A 19,764-nucleotide genomic window follows, 5' to 3' on the forward strand; every position below is an offset into this window, starting at 1 on the left:
GTATGCCTTAATTCATAAATATATTGAATGACGTATACCTTAGTTGAATATCATGAACAGATTTTTTGAGAGACATTCAAGATGAGTAAATTGTTTGAGGGTTTATTTGATTTAGGTACCTTGAATATATTTTACAAATTATAACTGTTACTATTATAAATAGTTGTTCTCATTCTCATTTGTGAACTACATTACGTTTTGATTTAAACAATACATTGTAAAGTTTTACTTTCTTCTCAATGGCTCCTCCACCTACAGTTGCAATTCCCCAGGTTTCTGGACAAGAAGCCCAGATCGAGAAGCTAAAACTGTATGACATAATGCTGGGCGCAGCTAAGCCCATGGCTCTCAGAGCTGCTGTTTTGCTGAATATTCCGGACATAATTGCTGAGGCGTCAGGCTCTCTTACCCTAGAAGAAATCGCTGCTTGTATTTCAGCATCTACTGATAGCCCACCTCACATAGAATATCTGTTTCGTCTTCTGAGATTTCTAGCCTCCCAGGAAGTCTTTATTGAGATTCCACACCAGGAGGACTTCAGGCAGACTAAATATGGCCTTACAGGCCTTTCTAAATTACTTGTTAAGGAAACAAGAAAAGGAGGTGTGTCAGTGCAAAACTATGTTCCATATTTGTTGGCATTCAACAATGATAGTTCCCTCAAGGGATGGCTGCATCTGCATGAGTCTGTGTTAGAAGGGAGCAGCGCCTTCAGTAAGGCTTTTGGTATGAGTTATTGGGAGTACGTTGCAAACAATCCTGAAGCCAACAAGACATTGAACGAGGCCATGTCCTGTGACACTCGTGCTGTCATGTCTAGTGTTGTCAAGATTTATGAGGAGGGATTTAAGAAGATAAATTCTTTGGTTGATGTTGGGGGAGGTCTCGGCTCTGCCTTGTCCATTATTGTCCACAATCACAAACACATTAGAGGAATTAATTTCGACTTGCCTTATGTCATTGCTTCTGCACTTCCTCTCGCTGGTAAGCTTGGTCTTGGTCCATTAATTTTGTAACAGTTGATGTGTTATTTTCAGGAACTTCCTAACTCTACACGCTTAACTAGTCTTTAAGTCCTTTTAGTTTCGTTTAAAAGAAAAAGATTGGGTCCTTAACTAGTCTTTAAGTCCTTTTAGTTTCGTTTAAAAGAAAAAGATTGGGTCCACAATAATGCCATCAATTTACTGAATAGAACATATAATTATGAATAATAATTGTTTAGTAATACAATATTCTGTGCATCTAAGCTAATATGGGTTGGTTCTTCATATTGTAGGAGTACAACATGTGAGTGGCAATATGTTTGAACACATTCCATCAGCTGATGCAATCTTTATCAAGGTATATAATCTTCGATTATATTTGTATCAAATTTATAAATTTTAAAGAGTAACTTAAATTAAATTGAAAATGTTGTTGCAGTGGGTTTTGCATGATTGGAGCGATGATGATTGTGTAAGAGTGTTCAGAAGGTGCTATGAGGCTATACCAGAAAATGGAAAAGTTATAATTGTTGATGCTCTTATTGTTGAAGGAAAAAGAGATGAAGATAACAAAGAAAATCTTCAAAGGGGAGTGGGCCTGGCATTTGATATGGAAATGATGCTATTCAGTACTGGTGGAAAGGAGCGAACAGAGATGGAATTTAAACAAATTCTTATCAAAGCAGGTTTCAAAAGCTACACCATCTTCAAATTGCCATCTATTCAAAACATTATTGAGGCTTCCAAGTTCTAAACCAATAGAGTGTTTGTTCTATAGCCACATTATTGTTTTTTATGGTGGCCATCAAAGTAATACTTTTTATCAGTTTTCTATAAGGTTTGGGGTCCTTTCAAAACCTACCTTTTATCTTCTATAAAAAATGGCTTTTAGTTGTACGCATATATAGTCCCATGTGTTATTATAATCATGCTCAATTTTTTAAATTCTTTTTATGGAAAAGTCATCATGATAATTTTTATCGGACAAAGAGCAATAGCACAATAGTGTGTTTTACTTTGTTTCACAATAGTGTGCTTTGCTTTGTTGCTTAAATGAAGTATTCTACTTACCATTTTAAACTAAATTTTTATTTTCTTCACTCATAACAAGTGAATTGATAATATTTTGAAGATGATATGGACTAACAAATTTTAAGGTATATATATATATACATATATATATATATATATATACATACATATATATATATATATATATATACATACATATATATATATATATGTATATATATATATATATATATACATACATATATATATATATATACATATATATATAGATATATATATATGTATATATACATATATCTATATTTATATACATATATCTATATGTATATATATGTATATATATATATATATATATATATATAGAGAGAGAGAGAGAGAGAGAGAGAGAGAGAGAGTCCACTTTGATTGATCGAGGCGAAAGAAAAAGCAAATCTATAAACTGAAAATCTTAGCCATTCTATACAATATTAAAGATATATATATATATATATAAACGAGAATTGTAAGAGGGCAGCACTCCTTATCTTAAAACAAAAAGTAGTTGTAAATCTACAACTAAGACCAAATCAAGAGTCCTGCAACTGCATAAGATAGATCATGATAGAGGAAAATTTGTACATCTATTGATCCTGAATGGGAGAAAAAAAATTCCCATAATGTCCTCTAAAGTTACCATAAGTTCCCAAGAACTTTCGGTCAAGCCCTTCCATGCACAACATAAACGTCTGAGATGACATAGACATCCTCTTAGCAACCACAACATCAATGATCCTTGCAATGAGTTTGAAATTTGGGAAAAACCTCCATTTCATCAATCTCCTCCATAATTGGTTGTTTCACCTTGTTAGGAACATAGTTTGCCAAAACCTCCTTGAATGAACAACACCCCATAATCTCAATGACATTAGTGGAAGAAGTCTAATACAATATAATCATGGATGTAGACATCACTCCATAATGCCTTCCCAATCACGTGTGCAAATGCAAATTATAAAAGATAGCCCTTATGTTACAAGGTGATTCCTACCAAACAATGGTGTCCTTAACCATTAAAACTTTATTTCTTGTTTTTTTATGAAAAAACAAAATTATGTGGTTTTCATTTTGTGTCTGCTTTAATATCCATTATAACTCAATATAATATGAAAACTTATTAAACATGTTATAAATTCATTCTCTTTCTGACATCATTTTCTATTGCTACAAGACTCTCGTCACACAACAATAGATTTATAATGTTGCTCAGTATGTAAAGTGACATTCTTTCACTTCATTATATATTTGAATTTTATTCTCTTTTGTCTTGGGTCTAGACATCGCCAGCATGTAGGTTAAATGCAGCACGAAACTAAACTTATGATAGATGATAAGGATGATGTATCACATTAATTATTATATAAGCACAAAATTTTATTTTATTTCATTAATATTGTATCTTTGTTATTTATTATTTTTATTGTTGGCTGCTTCGAAAGTACTCTACCCCAGCTCCCAATTTTCCTATCCTTTCTCACTGCACATGGAAAGCTTGACGAAGTGTTTGATTATTGGATTGATTGCTCACGTGGGAGGGTTTTCAAGCCTATATGTTGTAACGTCCAGACATACTATGATTCTTTGGGCATGCTTCAATTCATAGTGAAGGCAAAACTAATATTTTTATAGACCTAAGAATTATTGATTTGACCAAGGATTCACATAGAGGCTGAATTCATAGTGAAGACAAAACTAAATAACTTATATGCACCCTCTTACTGAGGATGGAGAGGGCATAGTCAATGCCAGGATATCATAGATATATTCAGTTAAATTATTATTGAACTGTCATAATGAGAAATATTATTGCGAATATCCAGCATTGATCATCATTGTTCTTTTTGCAACCCTCATCACTGTTATATTTTTAAAATCATGACAGAATAAAAATATGGATGTGGTTGTGAGTCAAAAAGCATGATATAGGGGAGAGGATCGAGTAGTTGAACACGTTTCAATTGTTGTGATAGTAGTTATTGATTTAATACCAGTACTTGTTGATTTAATATCCATACTTGTTGATTTAATGTCCAATTTTTTGGACAACATTGCACCAATAGTACTGATTTTAAAGTCGTTATTGCTTTGATTACTACCCATAATTGAACTTAGAAGGACGTGTTAGGGTATGCGGCTCATGAAAATCAATTTAGAAGGACGTGTTGTGCTAGTTTTGGGTCCCCTCCTTCTCCTAGAGTGGACCACAATCGATATTATTGGTCTAGATGACCTAGGTTATGTAATATTATATACTTTACTTTCGGCCATCCTAGTTGAGACTTCTAACGAATACCCTTGTATATAAGGATGATCTTAAAAGTATGCGTTAAGGTACTAAAGTATGGATGTGTTTGAAAAGATGTGATGTAGATGCAAATGATATGTAGACAGATTTGATGGAAGAGATGTGCAAAAGCTAGTTGAGAACTTTGATAGTGTTTGATAGTGTTTGAGACTAAATATGGCCTTACAGGCCTTTCTAAATTACTTGTTAAGGAAACAAGAAAAGGAGGTGTGTCAGTGCAAAACTATGTTCCATATTTGTTGGCATTCAACAATGATAGTACCCTCAAGGGATGGCTTCATCTGCATGAGTCTGTGTTAGAAGGGCGCGGTGCCTTTGATAAGGCTTTTGGTATGAGTTTTTGGGACTACGTTGCAAAGAATCCTGAAACAAACAAGACATTCAACGAGGCCATGTCTTGTGACAGTCGTGCTGTCATGTCTAGTGTTATGAAGATTTATGAGGAGGGATTTAAGAAGATAAATTCTTTAGTCGATGTTGGGGGAGGTTTGGGCTCTGCCTTGTCCAATATTGTGGAGAATTACAAACACATCAGAGGAATTAATTTTGACTTGCCTCATGTCATTGCTTCTGCACCTTCGGTCGCTGGTAAGGTTGATCTTGCTCAGTTTAAGTTGTTTAAATGGATGAACAGTTTTATAAGAGTAGATGTGCTATTCTCAAGAACCTCCTAACTCTGTACGCTTAACTAGTCTTAGGTCGTTTTAGTTTTGTTTTAATTATAAATTTAATAATCTTTTTTATATAAATTTGTGAATTTTAAAAATTTGTAATAAATTGTTCTTTTCTCATGTGTATTAAAACATATAATTATGAAAATTTATCGTTCATTAATATAATATTTTGTTTATCAAAATGATAGTAAGCTGATATGGTCTAGTTTTTAACATTATATGAGTACAATAAGCTAATGTGGGTTGGTGTTTAACATTGTAGGAGTACAACATGTGAGTGGCAATATGTTTGAACATATTCTGTCAGCTGATGCAATCTTGATGAAGGTATATAATCTTAGGTTATATTTGTGTCAAATATATAATTTTTAAAGGGTAATTTAAATTCAATTGAAAATGTTATTGCAGTGGGTTTTGCACGATTGGAATGATGATGACTGTGTCAGAGTGTTGAAAAGGTGTTATGAGGCTATACCAAAAAATGGAAAAGTCATAATCGTTGATGCCCTTATTGTTGAAGGGAAAAGAGAGGAAGATAACAAAGAAGAACTTCAAAGGGGTGTGGGACTAGAATTTGATATGGGAATGATGCTATTTTGTACTGGTGGAAAGGAGCGATCAAAGATGGAATTTAAACAAATTATTAGCAAAGCTGGTTTCAAAAGCTACACCATCTTCAAATTGCCATCTATTCAAACCATTATTGAAGTTTCCAAAATCTAAATCAGTATAGTTCAATATTTAAGGTTTTGATCAAAACTATATTATTATTATATAAATAAATTACCATCATCATTTCAAGGAATCGTAAATTCATCACTTTTTAAGGGGAGAGACAATTAGTAGTTCTTAGAACTCTTTGGATTGGTTTAGTTTCAAACTACCTTGAGTCACTTGATCTTTCATTGTTGTTTCTCTTCTTCAATTGTTATGTGAGTGTTCTTGGTTGCTTCTAGCCCATGGGTTATTTGTTATATGATGGTCATTATAGTTATACTTTTTATTAGTTTTGTATAAGGTTTGGGGTCTTTCAAAACCTCTTTTTATCTTTTATAAAAAAAATCTTTTTAGTTGTGCATATATATATTCCCATATGTTTAGTATAGTCATACTCAACTTTTCAAATTTTTATTGAAAATTCATCATATGATATTTTTTTGTTAAAAAAAGGTAATACCACAATAGTATGTTTTACTTTGTTGTTTAAATGAAGTGTTCTACTTAATATTTTAAACTATATTTTTACTTTCATAGAATTGATAATAATTTTAAGATAATGTCCACTAATAAATTTGGAGATTTATTTGTTTGTGTATATATATCTATAGGTCAATCATGGCAAAAGGTGTAATTTCTGTTATCTTAAAATCAAAATAAAAAATAATTACAAAACTAAGATTGAACTCAAATCATGCAGTTAATCAGATACGACATGCTAGAGGAAAATTCATACATCTGTTCAACCTTGACGTGAGAAAACAAATCACCATATTATCCTATAAACCAACCAAAAGTTCCCTAGAAATTTAGGTCTAGCCCTTCACCAACGCCCATTTCATAGACATCCTCTTAGCAGACGCTACATCAAAGATCCTTGCAATGAGGGCGAAATCAAGGAAAACCTCCATTCCATTTATCTCTTCCATGATTGGGTGTTTCACCCTGTCAGGAAACTTCTCTGATGAGGTCTGCCCCATAGTCTGAATGGGATTATTAAGCCGATAGGCTTTTAGTGGGCGAAAGCCGCCAAAAATTTGCAAGACATTCCAGCTCGGCAGGTGGCGTTCGTCCTCTGGTGCGTGCATGTATCCTCTTTCCTCCGGTGTGTGCGTGTATCCTCTTTCCTCCGATGCGTGTGTGTATTCTCTCCGTGCATGCATGTATCCTCTCCGTGCATGCGGTCTATTTCCCAAGGGACGCTGTCTTTAATGATATCTTTAATGATTTTATCCTCGAGGCTGTGCACGAATGTCGACATTCTTTATGCATGTTTGCAACCCTAAAATATTGTTTGTTTTGTTGTTGCCGCCAATATTTCGCTCTGGAAATGTTCGCATAGATTGTTGGATTTTGTTTGAATATTTCACTCTACAATTTTCACTCTAGAAATGTTCGCATAGATTGTTGGCCTTTGTTCGAATATTTTGCTTTGCAATTTTCGCTCTGCAAATGTTCGCATAGATTGTTGGGTTTTGTTCTCGTTTTGACTATTTTGTGACTATCTTACTGGGCTTCCTTCTAAGCTTGACACCATTAATGGTTTGAAGTTGCAAGGTAAGGTTCCATTTTTTTTAAATATGTTTTTATTTTGTATTCCATTTTTTTTATAGCCTATTTATTTTGTGCTTTCGTGTGTTGTCGGCAATATTTCGCTCTGCAATTTTCGCTCTGGAAATGTTCGCATAGATTGTTGGGTTTTTTTCAAATATCTCACTCTGCAATTTTCGCTCTGGAAATGTTCGCATAGATTGTTGGGTTTTGTTCAAATATTTCGCTCTACAAATGTTCGCATAGATTGTTAGGTTTTGTTCTTGTTTTGACTGTTTTGTTGGTTACGTTTGGTTCTTGTTGTGACTATTTTACTGGGCTTCCTTTTGAGCTTGACACTATAAATGGTTTGAAATTGTAAGGTAAGGTTTCATTTTTTTAAATATGTTTTTCTTTTGTATTCCATTTTGTTTATAGCCTGTTTATTTTGTGCTTCCATGTGCTTGCAGGGTTTCTCCTTTATTTCTGTTGCTTAACTATTTGTGGGCATCGCTTCTTCCAGTTTGCAAGCAATTTTTGAGGTTGTTTTGTGAGTTTGAAGCCGTGAAAGGTTTGAATTTGCAAGGTAGATTTTTGCATTATTTGTTTTCTTTTTCCTTTTGTAATGCATTTTACTTATTTTTTCCTTCTGTGTGCTTACAGGATTGTCGGTTTGTTTATGTTCTTTAACTGTTTGTGGGCGTGGCTACTTGTACTTTGGAAGCCATTTTCAAGGCTGGTTTGTGACTTTCACGGCATGCATGCTTTGAATTTGCAACATAAGTTTCGCCGCTTGCATTGTTTTATTGTTGTAAGCCTTTTTTCACTCTACAATTTTTTTGCATGGGTTTGTATATAGTTGTGCAGTTAGGTTTTGTTTTGGTTGTGTCTATTTTATTTGGCTCCTTTATGAGCTTTATGCCTTGAATGCTTTGATGTACTTGCAGGGTTGTTTGTTTGTTTATGTTATTTAACTGTTTGTGGCCATGACTATTAAAATTTCAAGGTAAGTTCCCGTTTTATTTAGATTCTTTATGCGCCCTTGGAACCCTAAAATATAATTGGTTTTGTTGTTGTTGGCAATGTTTCGGTCTACAAATGTTCGCATAAGGTTGCATATAGGCATCGGCCATGAATGGTTTGAATTCTTAAGGTAAGCATTAATTTTATTAAAAAAAATTTGGGTTTTGTAATGCTTTTTTATTATAGTCTGCTTATTTCCTCATTGGCTCTACTTGCAGGGGTGTTACTTTGTCTATGTTATTTAACTATTTGTGGGCATGACTACTTCCAGTTTGCTAGGCAATTTCACATTGCTTTGGATAGAGTTGTTGACTTAGGTTTTGTTGTCACTCTGAGTGAATGATTTGAATTTGCAAGGTAAGTTCTAGTTTTGGTTAGATTCTTTTTTGTTTTGTAATGCATTTTTCTATACTCTGGTTATTTCTCGGTTTGGTGTAGTTGCAAGGTTGCTACTTTGTGCCTTTTGTTGTAGGTTAAAAGGGTTTTAGTTTGGTTTTGCTATTTGCAGATATTTATTCATTTAAGTTTATTACTTTGTTTTAATCTTTTCGTGCCCGGTTATGTGCACCAATGCGGACTGTTTTATTGGGCTTGTTTCTGAGGTTGTCGGCGTTAATGGTTTTACAATGCCAGGTACTTGTTTATTTTGTTTTTAAAGTTTTCAAAATTTGTAATGCATTATTTGATACTGTCCTTATTTTTGGGTATGTTGTGCTTGCAGGATTGTTACTTTGGTTATTTTATTTAAGTGTTTGTGGATGTGATTACTTTCAGTCTGCATCGTCTCTGTTTACTTTGACAGGTATTTAAGTTTTGACCATTCTGTTACTAATGAAATTCTGGCTTATGTTAGAAGTGTTTTAGTTTGCTGGTTAGATCCCTAAAATCTAATTTCTTTTGCTGTTGTCAAGAATATTTTCCTGTGGTCATCTCCATGCATGTGCTCCGTTTCTCAAACAATGTTGTCTTTAATGATTTTGTTCCCAAGGTTGTGCATGATTGTCGACATTCTTTATGTGTGCAAAGATTAAGAAATTGTTAGAGTACCAATATATGTATATATATGTGTGTGTGTGTGTGTGTGTGTGTGGGGGGGTGTGTGTGTGCATATACACATGTACATATATATACATGTGTATATAGGGTTTTATTAAATCTTTGTTTTAATAGCTCCATTGTAAAGTGTGTAAGATTTGTCGATACAAGACTACACTGTAGTCTAAATGTAGTCACGTCCACAAGCAGTTACAAAATATAAACAAATTGTATATATATATATATATATATATATGTACATATATATAGATACATGTATGTGTAGGCATCTATACATGTATATCAATACACACATGTACGCATATATATATATATATATATATATATATATATATACATGTGTGTATGTATATGTACATAGAGTACTCTATGTTGTAGTCTAAAAGTAGTCATGTCCACAAATAGTTAAATAACATAAACAAAGTAGCAAGCCCGCAAGCATAAAGGAATAAACAAATAGTCTGAAATTCTAGCTTATGTTAGAAGTGTTTTAGTTTGCTGGTTAGATCCCTAAAATCTAATTTCTTTTTCTATTGTCAAGAATATTTTCCTTTGGTCATCTCCATGCATGTGCTCTATTTCTCAAATAACATTGTCTTTAATGATTTTGTTCCCAAGGCTGTGCATGATTGTCGACGTTCGTTACGTGTGCAAAGATTAAGAAATTGTTAGAGTACCTATATATATATATATATATATATATATATATATATATATATACATGTGTATATAGGTTTTATTAAATCTCTATTTTAATAGCTCCATTATAAAGTGTGTAAGATTTGTCGATACAAGACTACACTATAGTCTGAATGTAGTCACGTCCACAAACAGTTAAAAAACATAAACAAACTGTATATATATATTAGAACACATTGAAGTATTGATATATGTATATGTGCATACACATATGCACATATATATACATACATGTATGTGTAGGCATCTATACATGTATATCAATACACACATGTATGCATATATATATATGCATGTATGTACATATAGACATGTGCGTATGTATATGTACATAAAGTACTCTATGTTGTAGTTTGAAAGTAGTCACGTCCACAAATAGTTAAATAACATAAACAAAGTAGCAAGCCTGCAAGAATAAAGGAATTTTTATAGTGTGAATACTTTTATATAAATCTATATATATATACACATGTATGTATGTCTATACAAATGCAATTATATATATACATGTTCATATATATACACATGATGTACACATATATATATCAATTTATCTTACTGAATAAAAGTCTTCATATGCACAGAGTAGTAAATACTCATAGCTAAAAGAAAACCTAAGTTGACAACTAAATAAAAAATTACAAAAAAATTTACAGAGCAAAATACTTACAACAAGACAACCTTGCAAGTAGATGAAAGGAGAAAATAAGCACACCATCCTTATTTAAATAAAATGGAACCTTACCTTGCAACTTCAAACCATTAACGATGTCAAGCTCACAAGGAAGCCCAGTAAAATAGTGACAACGAGAACCAAACGTAACTAGCAAAACAGTCACAATGAGAACAAAACCCAACAATCTATGCGTGTTAGGTCCCGGAGACAACTGAGAGGGGGGGGGGGGTGAATCAGTTGTCTAATAAATTCAAACCAAAAACTAATTAACCAACTTAATGCTTAATACCGGTAAACTAGTTAAGTATGCTAGTAGACAATGTTAACAGTAAATTGCTATACTGGTAAGGATTAATGCATGAAACATAAACATAAAGTCATCCACAACACATGACACCAATATTTGTACATGGAAACCCTGTAAAGGGAAAAACCATGGTGGGAAACCCTACCCACAATCAGATGATACTACTGCAGATAGTAAGTGTACAAAAAGGGGTCTGCACATGCAGAAAGGCCAACAGCCTAGAGCTCACTACTTAATCACAAATGGGAGTCACAGTGACTGCATTTGGATGGTTAAATCCAATAAGAATGTACTACACAAAATCGCATCTTCATATGTTGGATTCAGTACCGGTGTAATGCTGATATGCTTCTACAAAAACCTAACTTCACCTTCAAATGATGTCTTCATGTATACCTCTGCTTGATCTCGCATATACCCTCACACAATTTTTTTTTCGCATTCCACACTTGATCTTACAAATAAGATCTTACATTTATACCATACCCTAAGACCAATTTTAGTAGGTTGGCTCTACAAGATATTACAATAAAGACATTTTACAAATAATATAATATCCGATGCAATAACCGATTGAACATGTTAGCTTAATGCATTTACAACAATAATAAATCATCTCCATAGCATGCCATGCTGATCTGGAAAAGATAAACCTGCCGGTGTAACCCTAGATAACTTGGACCTATTTGCCGATAAAAGCAAATATGCAAATATGAATATACCAATGATTATTTCTTCAAAATAAAGTGGCCACATGATGTCTTCGATATTACCAAGTGTCTTCCATATCATTCCACGTACCGGTGAACAATATATCCTGTTGGTGAACCATATACCTGCAACTATTGCACAATTTACTACTTGTCGGTGAATGTTGCTGGATCTCCAAAGTAAGTGTATTTAGTAGGTGTTGACATCAATGACAAAACCATACCAAAATACCAACAATGCGAACATTTTAAGAGTGAAAATTGCAGAGCGAAATATTGGCAACAACAACAAAACAAATTCTATTTTAAGGTTGCAAACACCCATAAAGAATGTCAACATTCATGCACAGCCTCGAGGAAAAAATAATTAAAGACATCATTAAAGACAACATCCCTTGGGAAATAGAGCATAAAACAGTCACAACGAGAACAAAAGCTAATAACCTTATGTGGAAATTTCCAGAGCAAAAAATGCAGAGCAAAATATTGTTGACAACAACAAAACAAATTAGATTTTAAGGTTGCAACCAGCCATAGAGAACGTCGACTTTCATGCACAGCCTTGAGATGAGATCATTAAAGATAGCATCGCTTTGCCAACAGAGCCCATGCACGAAGATGATCACAAGACAATATTAGTTGACAAAATATTTGGTCAAGGTAACACAAATTAGATAACTGACTTTGTGCACATGAAGGCTTTTAATCTCCAAGATAAATAACCACTAAGAAATGTTCCATATTTAGAACATTAATATATTGTAATTGATGTCTATAATTCTGATTTTGTGACAACTGTAACATTGAATACTCATGTTGCACACTGAAAGCATTCATGCCCATACTTAAATATGTATCCATGTATACATATAGATATATATGTATATCGAGGACAAAATCATTAAAGCCATCATTAAAGACAACATCCGTTGGGAAACAGATCATAAAACAGTCACGATGAGAACAAAAGCTAATAACCTTATGTGGAAATTTGCAGAGCAAAATATTGTTGACAACAACAAAACAAATTAGATTTTAAGGTTGCAACCATCCATAGAGAATGTCGACTTTCATGCACAGCCTTGAGATGAAATCATTAAAGATAGCATTGCTTTGCCAACAGAGCCCACGCATGGAGATGACCGCAAAACAATGTTGGTTGACAAAATATTTGGTCAGGGTAACACAAATCAGATAATTGACTTTGTGCAAATGAAGGCTTTTAATCTCAAAGATAAATAACCACTAAGAAATGTTCCATATTTAGAACATTAATATATTGTAATTGATGTCTATAATTCTGATTTTGTGACAACTGTAAAATTGAATACTTACATTGCACACTGAAAGCATTCATGCCCATACTTAAATATGTATCCATGTATACATATAGATATATATGTATATCAAGGACAAAATCATTAAAGCCATCATTAAAGATAGCATCCCTTGGGAAACAGAGCATAAAACAGTCACAATGAGAACAAAAGCTAATAACCTTATGTGGAAATTTGCAGAGCAAAAAATGCAGAGAAAAATATTGTTGACAACAACAAAACAAATTAGATTTTAAGGTTGCAACCAGCCATAGAGAACGTTGACTTTCATGCACAGCCTTGAGATGAAATCATTAAAGATAGCATTGCTTTGCTAACATAGCCCACACATGGAGATGACCGCAAAACAACGTTGGTTGACAAAATATTTGGTCACGGTAACACAAATCAGATAACTGACTTTGTGCACATGAAGGCTTTTAATCTCCAAGATAAATAACCACTAAGAAATGTTCCATATTTAGAACATTAATATATTGTAATTGATGTCTAAAATTCTGATTTTGTGACAACTGTAAAATTGAATACTTACATTGCACATTGAAAGCATTCATGCCCATACTTAAATATGTATCCATGTATACATATAGATATATATGTATATATATCAAATGTATATGTATACATCTATGTACACTAATATACACATGTATACCTATATATATACACATATTCTAAAATAAATGCAACTAAGCTCTTCTCTTCCAGAGTGAAAGCTTTGTAAGTTGACTCATTAGACAATTTACAAAACTTAATGTGTTGCCCTAATTATTACAAGTTTTTAGAGTTAGTTAATAGTAAATTCATTTTGATTCACAAAAAAAAATGTGATCTACTTAAAGATTTTATGTATTATTCTTGTATGTACACTTTTTCTAGTAATGCGTTTCCACTCTGTCATTCAAACAGAAAATAGCCATAGTAACACTATCAAATTTCAACAATGGAAACAAGTTTGAAAGCAATAGAGGACATCAACACTATAATTGAAAGCATGTTGCAAGAAAGAAACAAGTTAAAGAGTAACCTCAAAAAGATCATTGCCCACTATGAACATAAATCGCCAAAGCAAACAACAGTCAATCTCTCTACATCTTCTGCTGCTATAACAACCATACATAGTATTGAAGTAGCACCTTTGCCAATACCAAGTACTGAACAATTAGTTGATCCAACGGTTATTTTCACATTAGGAGACAAAGTATTTAAATGGAGTGATAACGAGCTTGGATGGGTTGCTTGGGTTGATCCTATGTTGTTGTAATTATTCAATCTTTGAAAAGTTACATTCATATTTTGGTTAACATTCGGAACAGATAGAGGCATCCCATATTTTCAAAGATCTTTGATCAGATAAACTCATATTTTGTTAATATGCTCTCAAATATATAAATCATAATGTCATATTTAATGTTTTTCGAGCTTATCAACATATGACCAATTATCGCTTTCAATGCATGTTTCAATCACAATATGATCAATTCATTAGCATTTGAAACAAAAAATAAACTATAACAACGTTACTCTATGCTCAGTTAATTTTACTCTGCTTGTGCTTATATACCTTTGATAAGCTTACATCATGTTGTGATTGTATTCTGATATAAGAACTACAATTCATCATGCTTATAATTTACTTTTAATTCTCAAAAGGTATATATGCACAATGGCGTCTTCCGCAGCTACCTCTAAATCCATAGAGTACTCCACTATTGATAATTTGGTAAGCTAAATTATCAAAACTTTTCAATATAGAAAGTTTTTTTGCTATTTTTTTAGACAGAACATCGCTCTTTTCCATACCATCCTTTTCATTACCACATGCATTCCTTTTTCATAGCATAGTACAATAGTAGATGCATACTCTATACATAACATAGCTTGATTACATAGTTTACTAACACAATCTTTACATTAACAAGTAAGGAAATATATGAGCTAGTTGCCATTAAAATTAAATCCTCTATATTCATATTATTTATTGTAGGCAAAAAACCAAGAGTATGTCCCTACCCCTTTTGCATTTCAATCTATCAATGCTGGGATGACCTTCCTTCAACATTGCTACAAGTTTTTGTTGGCATATGGAAACTTCAATGAGACATTGTGTGTGATTGAAGGTTTTGTCATTGATGGCAACCTTGCAATCCTATGGCACCGGCAAGACATCATACCGGCAAAGCATTACACAAGCATCAACAAGATCACTCTACACCGGCACCGGTATCGGCACAGAAGAAAAGATGTATACCGGCATAAAGGCCGACAAGATTTTTGATATGTAATATTTTGTTTATTATTGTAAGCTGACTTGGCAAATTGTAAAATGACTCTTGTATATAAAGGAGATCATTGTAGACATTTAGAGAGGTAAGGTAGCGAGCATAAAAGAAAATTATTAGGCAGACCTAATGTGCAAATTATAGGTCAAGGGTATATGTCAAGAACAGAGTTAGAACCAGTACTAAATCTCGCATTGGAGATGCTATTGTAAAGCAGTACAGATCTTTGGATTAGTATAATCCTCATTGTAAGTTAGTGTGACTTCTCATTGAGTAGTGAGCTCTAGGCAGTTGGCCTTCCTGCATGTGTAGGCCCCTACTGTAAGTAATATTCTCTTATTGGCCAGTGAGTGAATATTGTGGGTCACAAATCCCACTGAGGTTTTTCCCACACCGGGTTTCCTCATTAAACATCTTGTGTTATGGTGTTCTTTTCATGTGGATGTTTCTGATTCTGTTTATTGTATTAATTCTTGCATACCAGTATACTGCTATTTTATGTTCTACATGTTTTAACTTAAGAAATTATTATCACCGGTTAGATACTATTTCACCCCCCCCTCTCAGTATCTGTGGGAATCCTAACAGTTTTGTCATTTCAAAAAATCCAGAATAGCACACATGATACTGACAGACATAAATTAGTATTATCTAATGGCACATACATGCAGTCGGCAATCTTGCCTTCTAAATATGCTACTATGATAGATTCAGATATTCTAAAAATAGGCACAATAGTCCAGATATTGAGTTATACATGTCGATACATATGGAATACAAGGTAGGAAATCAACTATGATTATTAAATACAATATGTTTGCATTTTTTTAAAATTCATTTATGTATAATTAATAGTAATTTAAGAAGAAGTCTTTTGTTTTCACAAGACTATTGTAATACTTAATCTGGAAGTGAAACAAACTGATTGCCCATTCTTTGGTAAACCAGAATATCTATTCAAAGAACAACAACTAGAAATTATGTCTGAGGACAGACCATCAACATCTAAATGATCTCTTTAGTTTGCAACTGAATTGCCATCCCCGCAAACAACAACTTCTGAAAATATAAGCCCTATCAAAACTTTGAATCCATACCAAAATAAATGGACTATCAAAGGGAGAGTTACTCATAAACAGCCTATTAAGGCATATAGCACAGCAACCAAAAATGGCCATTTTTTTAGCTTTGATAGTGTTGATTGTGACAATTCTGAAATTAGAATTACATGCTTTGATGAGATATCTAAGTTACACTCTAACCATGTGGACATAGGTTCACATTATATTATTTCAAAAGGATCTGTTAAGGAGGCAAATGCAAGGTACAACAACCTAAACAGCCATTTAGAAATCACCTTGTCTGATACATCCATACTAAAACGTTGCACCAATGAAGAACAACCAGATCAACAAAGTCCTCCTTTCACGCCCATTAGTGAATTGTTTCATCTAACAAATAACACGATGGTTGACATAATTGGTCTTGTTCTATATGTTGGAGATATCATTCCTATACATAGGAAAGATGGCAGTCAAACACAAAAATGTGTGGTGAAAATTAATGATCTATCTAGTTCAACAATTGACATCAACTTATGGGGTCCAATGGTAGAACAAAAGGGCCTAGAAGTGAAAAATATGTTGACCAATGATAGTGTGGTTATCCTTGCTTTGCGTAATGCTCGTGTTGGCTATTTCAATGGGAAGCTTATAAACATAACAGCTGCAACAACATTACATATTAACCCAAGTTTTCCAGAAGCAGAGCTTCTAAAATTAAAAGGAAAGGACCCTTTGCTTGTTGTACCCTTTATTGCAGAAACTATCCACATAGATGGAAAATATACTAGAATGACAATTTCTTCAATCTGTGAGCGGATGAGCGTCAAACTAGAAACAATTCAGACAACATTGCTAGTTATTCTGCACTTTGTGAACGTCAATGATCAAAATTTCTATTACACAGCTTGCCCACTAATAGTCAATGGAAGGCCTCGCAAGAAAAAATGTACATAGCATGCTGATGATTCTTGGTTCTGCTCTAGATCTCAAATGACTATGCAAGACTATAATTATAGTTACCTCTTGCCTCTAAAGTTGCAAGATGCCACAGGTACTCTATGGGCCACTGCATTTGATGAGGGTGGCATTCACTTGCTACACAAAACTGCAAAACAGCTCTATGCACTACAAAATGATGCAACAACAACAGAGACACCTTCCTCAGTGATCAAGAGACTACTATCACGTTACTATTCATTCACAGTGTTGCTTTCTACTAAGACATATAATTCAGAATCAAAGATGAAAATGACAGTCAATAAAGTTGCTCCTGTTGACTTCAAAGTTGAATGCCATGCACTACTTGCAGAAACTAGCTACCTAAGTACAGAGAGTTAGAATTATAACGCATCTTTTCTAATTATTAAACTTTGCAGTTTACAATACAATTATACTATTAGCTAATTTTCATATTTAATCCTTTTACATATACAAAGAATTATGTTTTACAAAGACAAGGGTGCTTCTATAAATATCTATATGGACATTTCTTACATCTACCAATTATCTATTTGGAAGTTTTTTGTCTTGACATAAGTTATTTTCAGTCATAGTCATTACTTTTAAATGTGTTGACACTATGTGGTTTCCAAATAAAATATACATATATGCACGTATATTGTTCTTTTTCTGGTCTTATACCTATCTGTATAACAATACAGTACATAACTATATATAAGTATTCATAGTTATAGTATTTTCGATATATACGTGTAGTTATATATGTGCATATGTTCATATACAAAACTTTGAATTTTTAAATTATATGTATATGTACATGTGTATATGTGTACATACATCTGTATGTATTAGAATTTACTATAATTGTGCATACCTATATTACAATCATGCTTTTAAAAACACAAAACAACTAAGAACAACAAACAATTATACATATATACACTGATATATATATATATATATATACTATTATTATTCATAGTCTTATTTTTTGTGATATATACATGGGTAGTTATATGTGTGCATATGTTTGTATGTGACACTTCAAATATTTAATTCATATGTGTATATACATGTGTATATGTATACATACATGTGTATGTATCAAAAATTACTATATCTATGCATACCTATATGACAATGCTACCTTTTGAAAAACCAAGATGCTAACAATAGCATATTTTCGTAGTACAGGACTACAAAGTCAATTTATGACTTTCCACAACCCATAGATTTCAAGTAAAGCCAATTAAAAAGATATATAAAAAGGTGTGCATATAAGTTGAGCCAATGAGAGCAACAAAACAACAAAATAGATCATTACAGATACAAATAAATACAACAAAAGCAGTTTACATACAAAACAAATCCTCTAAAATCACATAACCATACATAAAGCAATTTTCAATTCTTATACATTCTTCATACATGCTTCAAAGTTAACTACCTTAAATTATGAAAATTCTGACATACCTCTGCTCTCTTTAAAATATTAGATATCTATCCAGCCTTTCCCTCAAGAAATTAATGCTATCAAATTGAAGAGAAGCCAGACCAATAGAACTTATTATGCAAAGAACAGAGCCGATATCTCCAAGAAATGACAACTGAAGCGTCATGCACTTCATAGACCTTCCAATAACTCACGAAATTTATTAGAAACAAAAAACAGTGATGTTGAGCAAATTAATCTCAATCAAACATTTTCTACTGCTCCTGAACTTGCTATAAAGGCTGCTTCATTTTAAAATACGTTGTCTAATTTCCGCAAAAAGATTGATATGTGGGAGGTCATAGAGCCATGTTCTGTTTGCAAAGAAATGTATGTGGGCATGACTATTAAAAAAGTCAATCGTGTAATTGTGTGCATGAGATGTTATGGTGAAAAAGGCCTCCACTACTTCTCATTATCAAACAATATGGACCCAGGTGAGCAACCTTCTATTTTAAAGTCTCTCTCTCAAGTAGAAGAAATGCTCATATCAAGAATTGCCCCTATTTTACAAGTAACACATGCAAGGGGAGGACAATACAAATATTCTGGCCATATAATAAACTTCCCACAAGATATTTCTGATATTGCAATAACATTGCCTCACCATATTAACCAATTAGAAATTCTAATTGTCCGTAGAACCAATTTGCAAGGTTTAAATTATGACTATTACATGAATAGATTTCACATCATGAATGCATTGGCTTACAAAATGGAACATGATCAATACTACAAGGATGTAGTAATTGATCCAGATGTAGTGCTTCTATTGCCAAAGCAAACCACTAACATTATAGAGCTACTGCATTCAGTACATTCCCCGCAAGAAGATGTTGTTGAAGATACCTCTATTGTACTGGATATTGACAATGAAAAAC

At 33.0% G+C, this 19,764-nt stretch overlaps 3 protein-coding genes across 3 annotated transcripts; all 3 read left to right on the forward strand.

The window, feature by feature from the left end:
- The first annotated feature begins 230 nt into the window (after positions 1 to 230).
- On the forward strand, positions 231 to 1,880 carry LOC131067905 ((R,S)-reticuline 7-O-methyltransferase-like). The gene is made up of 3 exons (XM_058003069.2): positions 231 to 984; positions 1,277 to 1,341; positions 1,423 to 1,880. Exons 1-3 carry the CDS (start codon positions 240 to 242, stop codon positions 1,735 to 1,737), a joined length of 1,125 nt encoding a protein of 374 aa, XP_057859052.2. The 5' UTR covers positions 231 to 239; the 3' UTR covers positions 1,738 to 1,880.
- A 2,492-nt stretch (positions 1,881 to 4,372) lies between these two features.
- On the forward strand, positions 4,373 to 5,753 carry LOC131067873 ((R,S)-reticuline 7-O-methyltransferase-like). The gene is made up of 4 exons (XM_059222123.1): positions 4,373 to 4,376; positions 4,498 to 4,944; positions 5,293 to 5,357; positions 5,439 to 5,753. Exons 1-4 carry the CDS (start codon positions 4,373 to 4,375, stop codon positions 5,751 to 5,753), a joined length of 831 nt encoding a protein of 276 aa, XP_059078106.1.
- A 3,107-nt stretch (positions 5,754 to 8,860) lies between these two features.
- Positions 8,861 to 17,769, forward strand: LOC131067875 (replication protein A 70 kDa DNA-binding subunit A-like). The gene is made up of 4 exons (XM_059222124.1): positions 8,861 to 8,933; positions 9,022 to 9,102; positions 16,643 to 17,377; positions 17,483 to 17,769. Exons 1-4 carry the CDS (start codon positions 8,861 to 8,863, stop codon positions 17,767 to 17,769), a joined length of 1,176 nt encoding a protein of 391 aa, XP_059078107.1.
- The last annotated feature ends 1,995 nt before the right edge of the window (positions 17,770 to 19,764 follow it).

This window comes from Cryptomeria japonica, chromosome 6 (assembly GCF_030272615.1).
Source record: "Cryptomeria japonica chromosome 6, Sugi_1.0, whole genome shotgun sequence".
Taxonomy (NCBI): domain Eukaryota; kingdom Viridiplantae; phylum Streptophyta; class Pinopsida; order Cupressales; family Cupressaceae; genus Cryptomeria; species Cryptomeria japonica.

Bases quoted from the DNA above. Each gene is read 5' to 3' on its own strand.
- LOC131067873 (XM_059222123.1), top strand. The intron at 4,945-5,292 runs GTAAGGTTGATC...TTAACATTGTAG, and splicing joins TTCTGCACCTTCGGTCGCTG to GAGTACAACATGTGAGTGGC. The intron at 5,358-5,438 runs GTATATAATCTT...ATGTTATTGCAG, and splicing joins CTGATGCAATCTTGATGAAG to TGGGTTTTGCACGATTGGAA.
- LOC131067905 (XM_058003069.2), top strand. From the start codon at position 240: ATGGCTCCTCCACCTACAGTTGCAATTCCCCAGGTTTCTGGACAAGAA. The intron at 985-1,276 runs GTAAGCTTGGTC...TTCATATTGTAG, and splicing joins TTCTGCACTTCCTCTCGCTG to GAGTACAACATGTGAGTGGC. The intron at 1,342-1,422 runs GTATATAATCTT...ATGTTGTTGCAG, and splicing joins CTGATGCAATCTTTATCAAG to TGGGTTTTGCATGATTGGAG.
- LOC131067875 (XM_059222124.1), top strand. From the start codon at position 8,861: ATGTGCACCAATGCGGACTGTTTTATTGGGCTTGTTTCTGAGGTTGTC. The intron at 9,103-16,642 runs GTATTTAAGTTT...ATGTGGACATAG, and splicing joins GTCTCTGTTTACTTTGACAG to GTTCACATTATATTATTTCA. The intron at 17,378-17,482 runs GTACATAGCATG...AAGATGCCACAG, and splicing joins AAGGCCTCGCAAGAAAAAAT to GTACTCTATGGGCCACTGCA.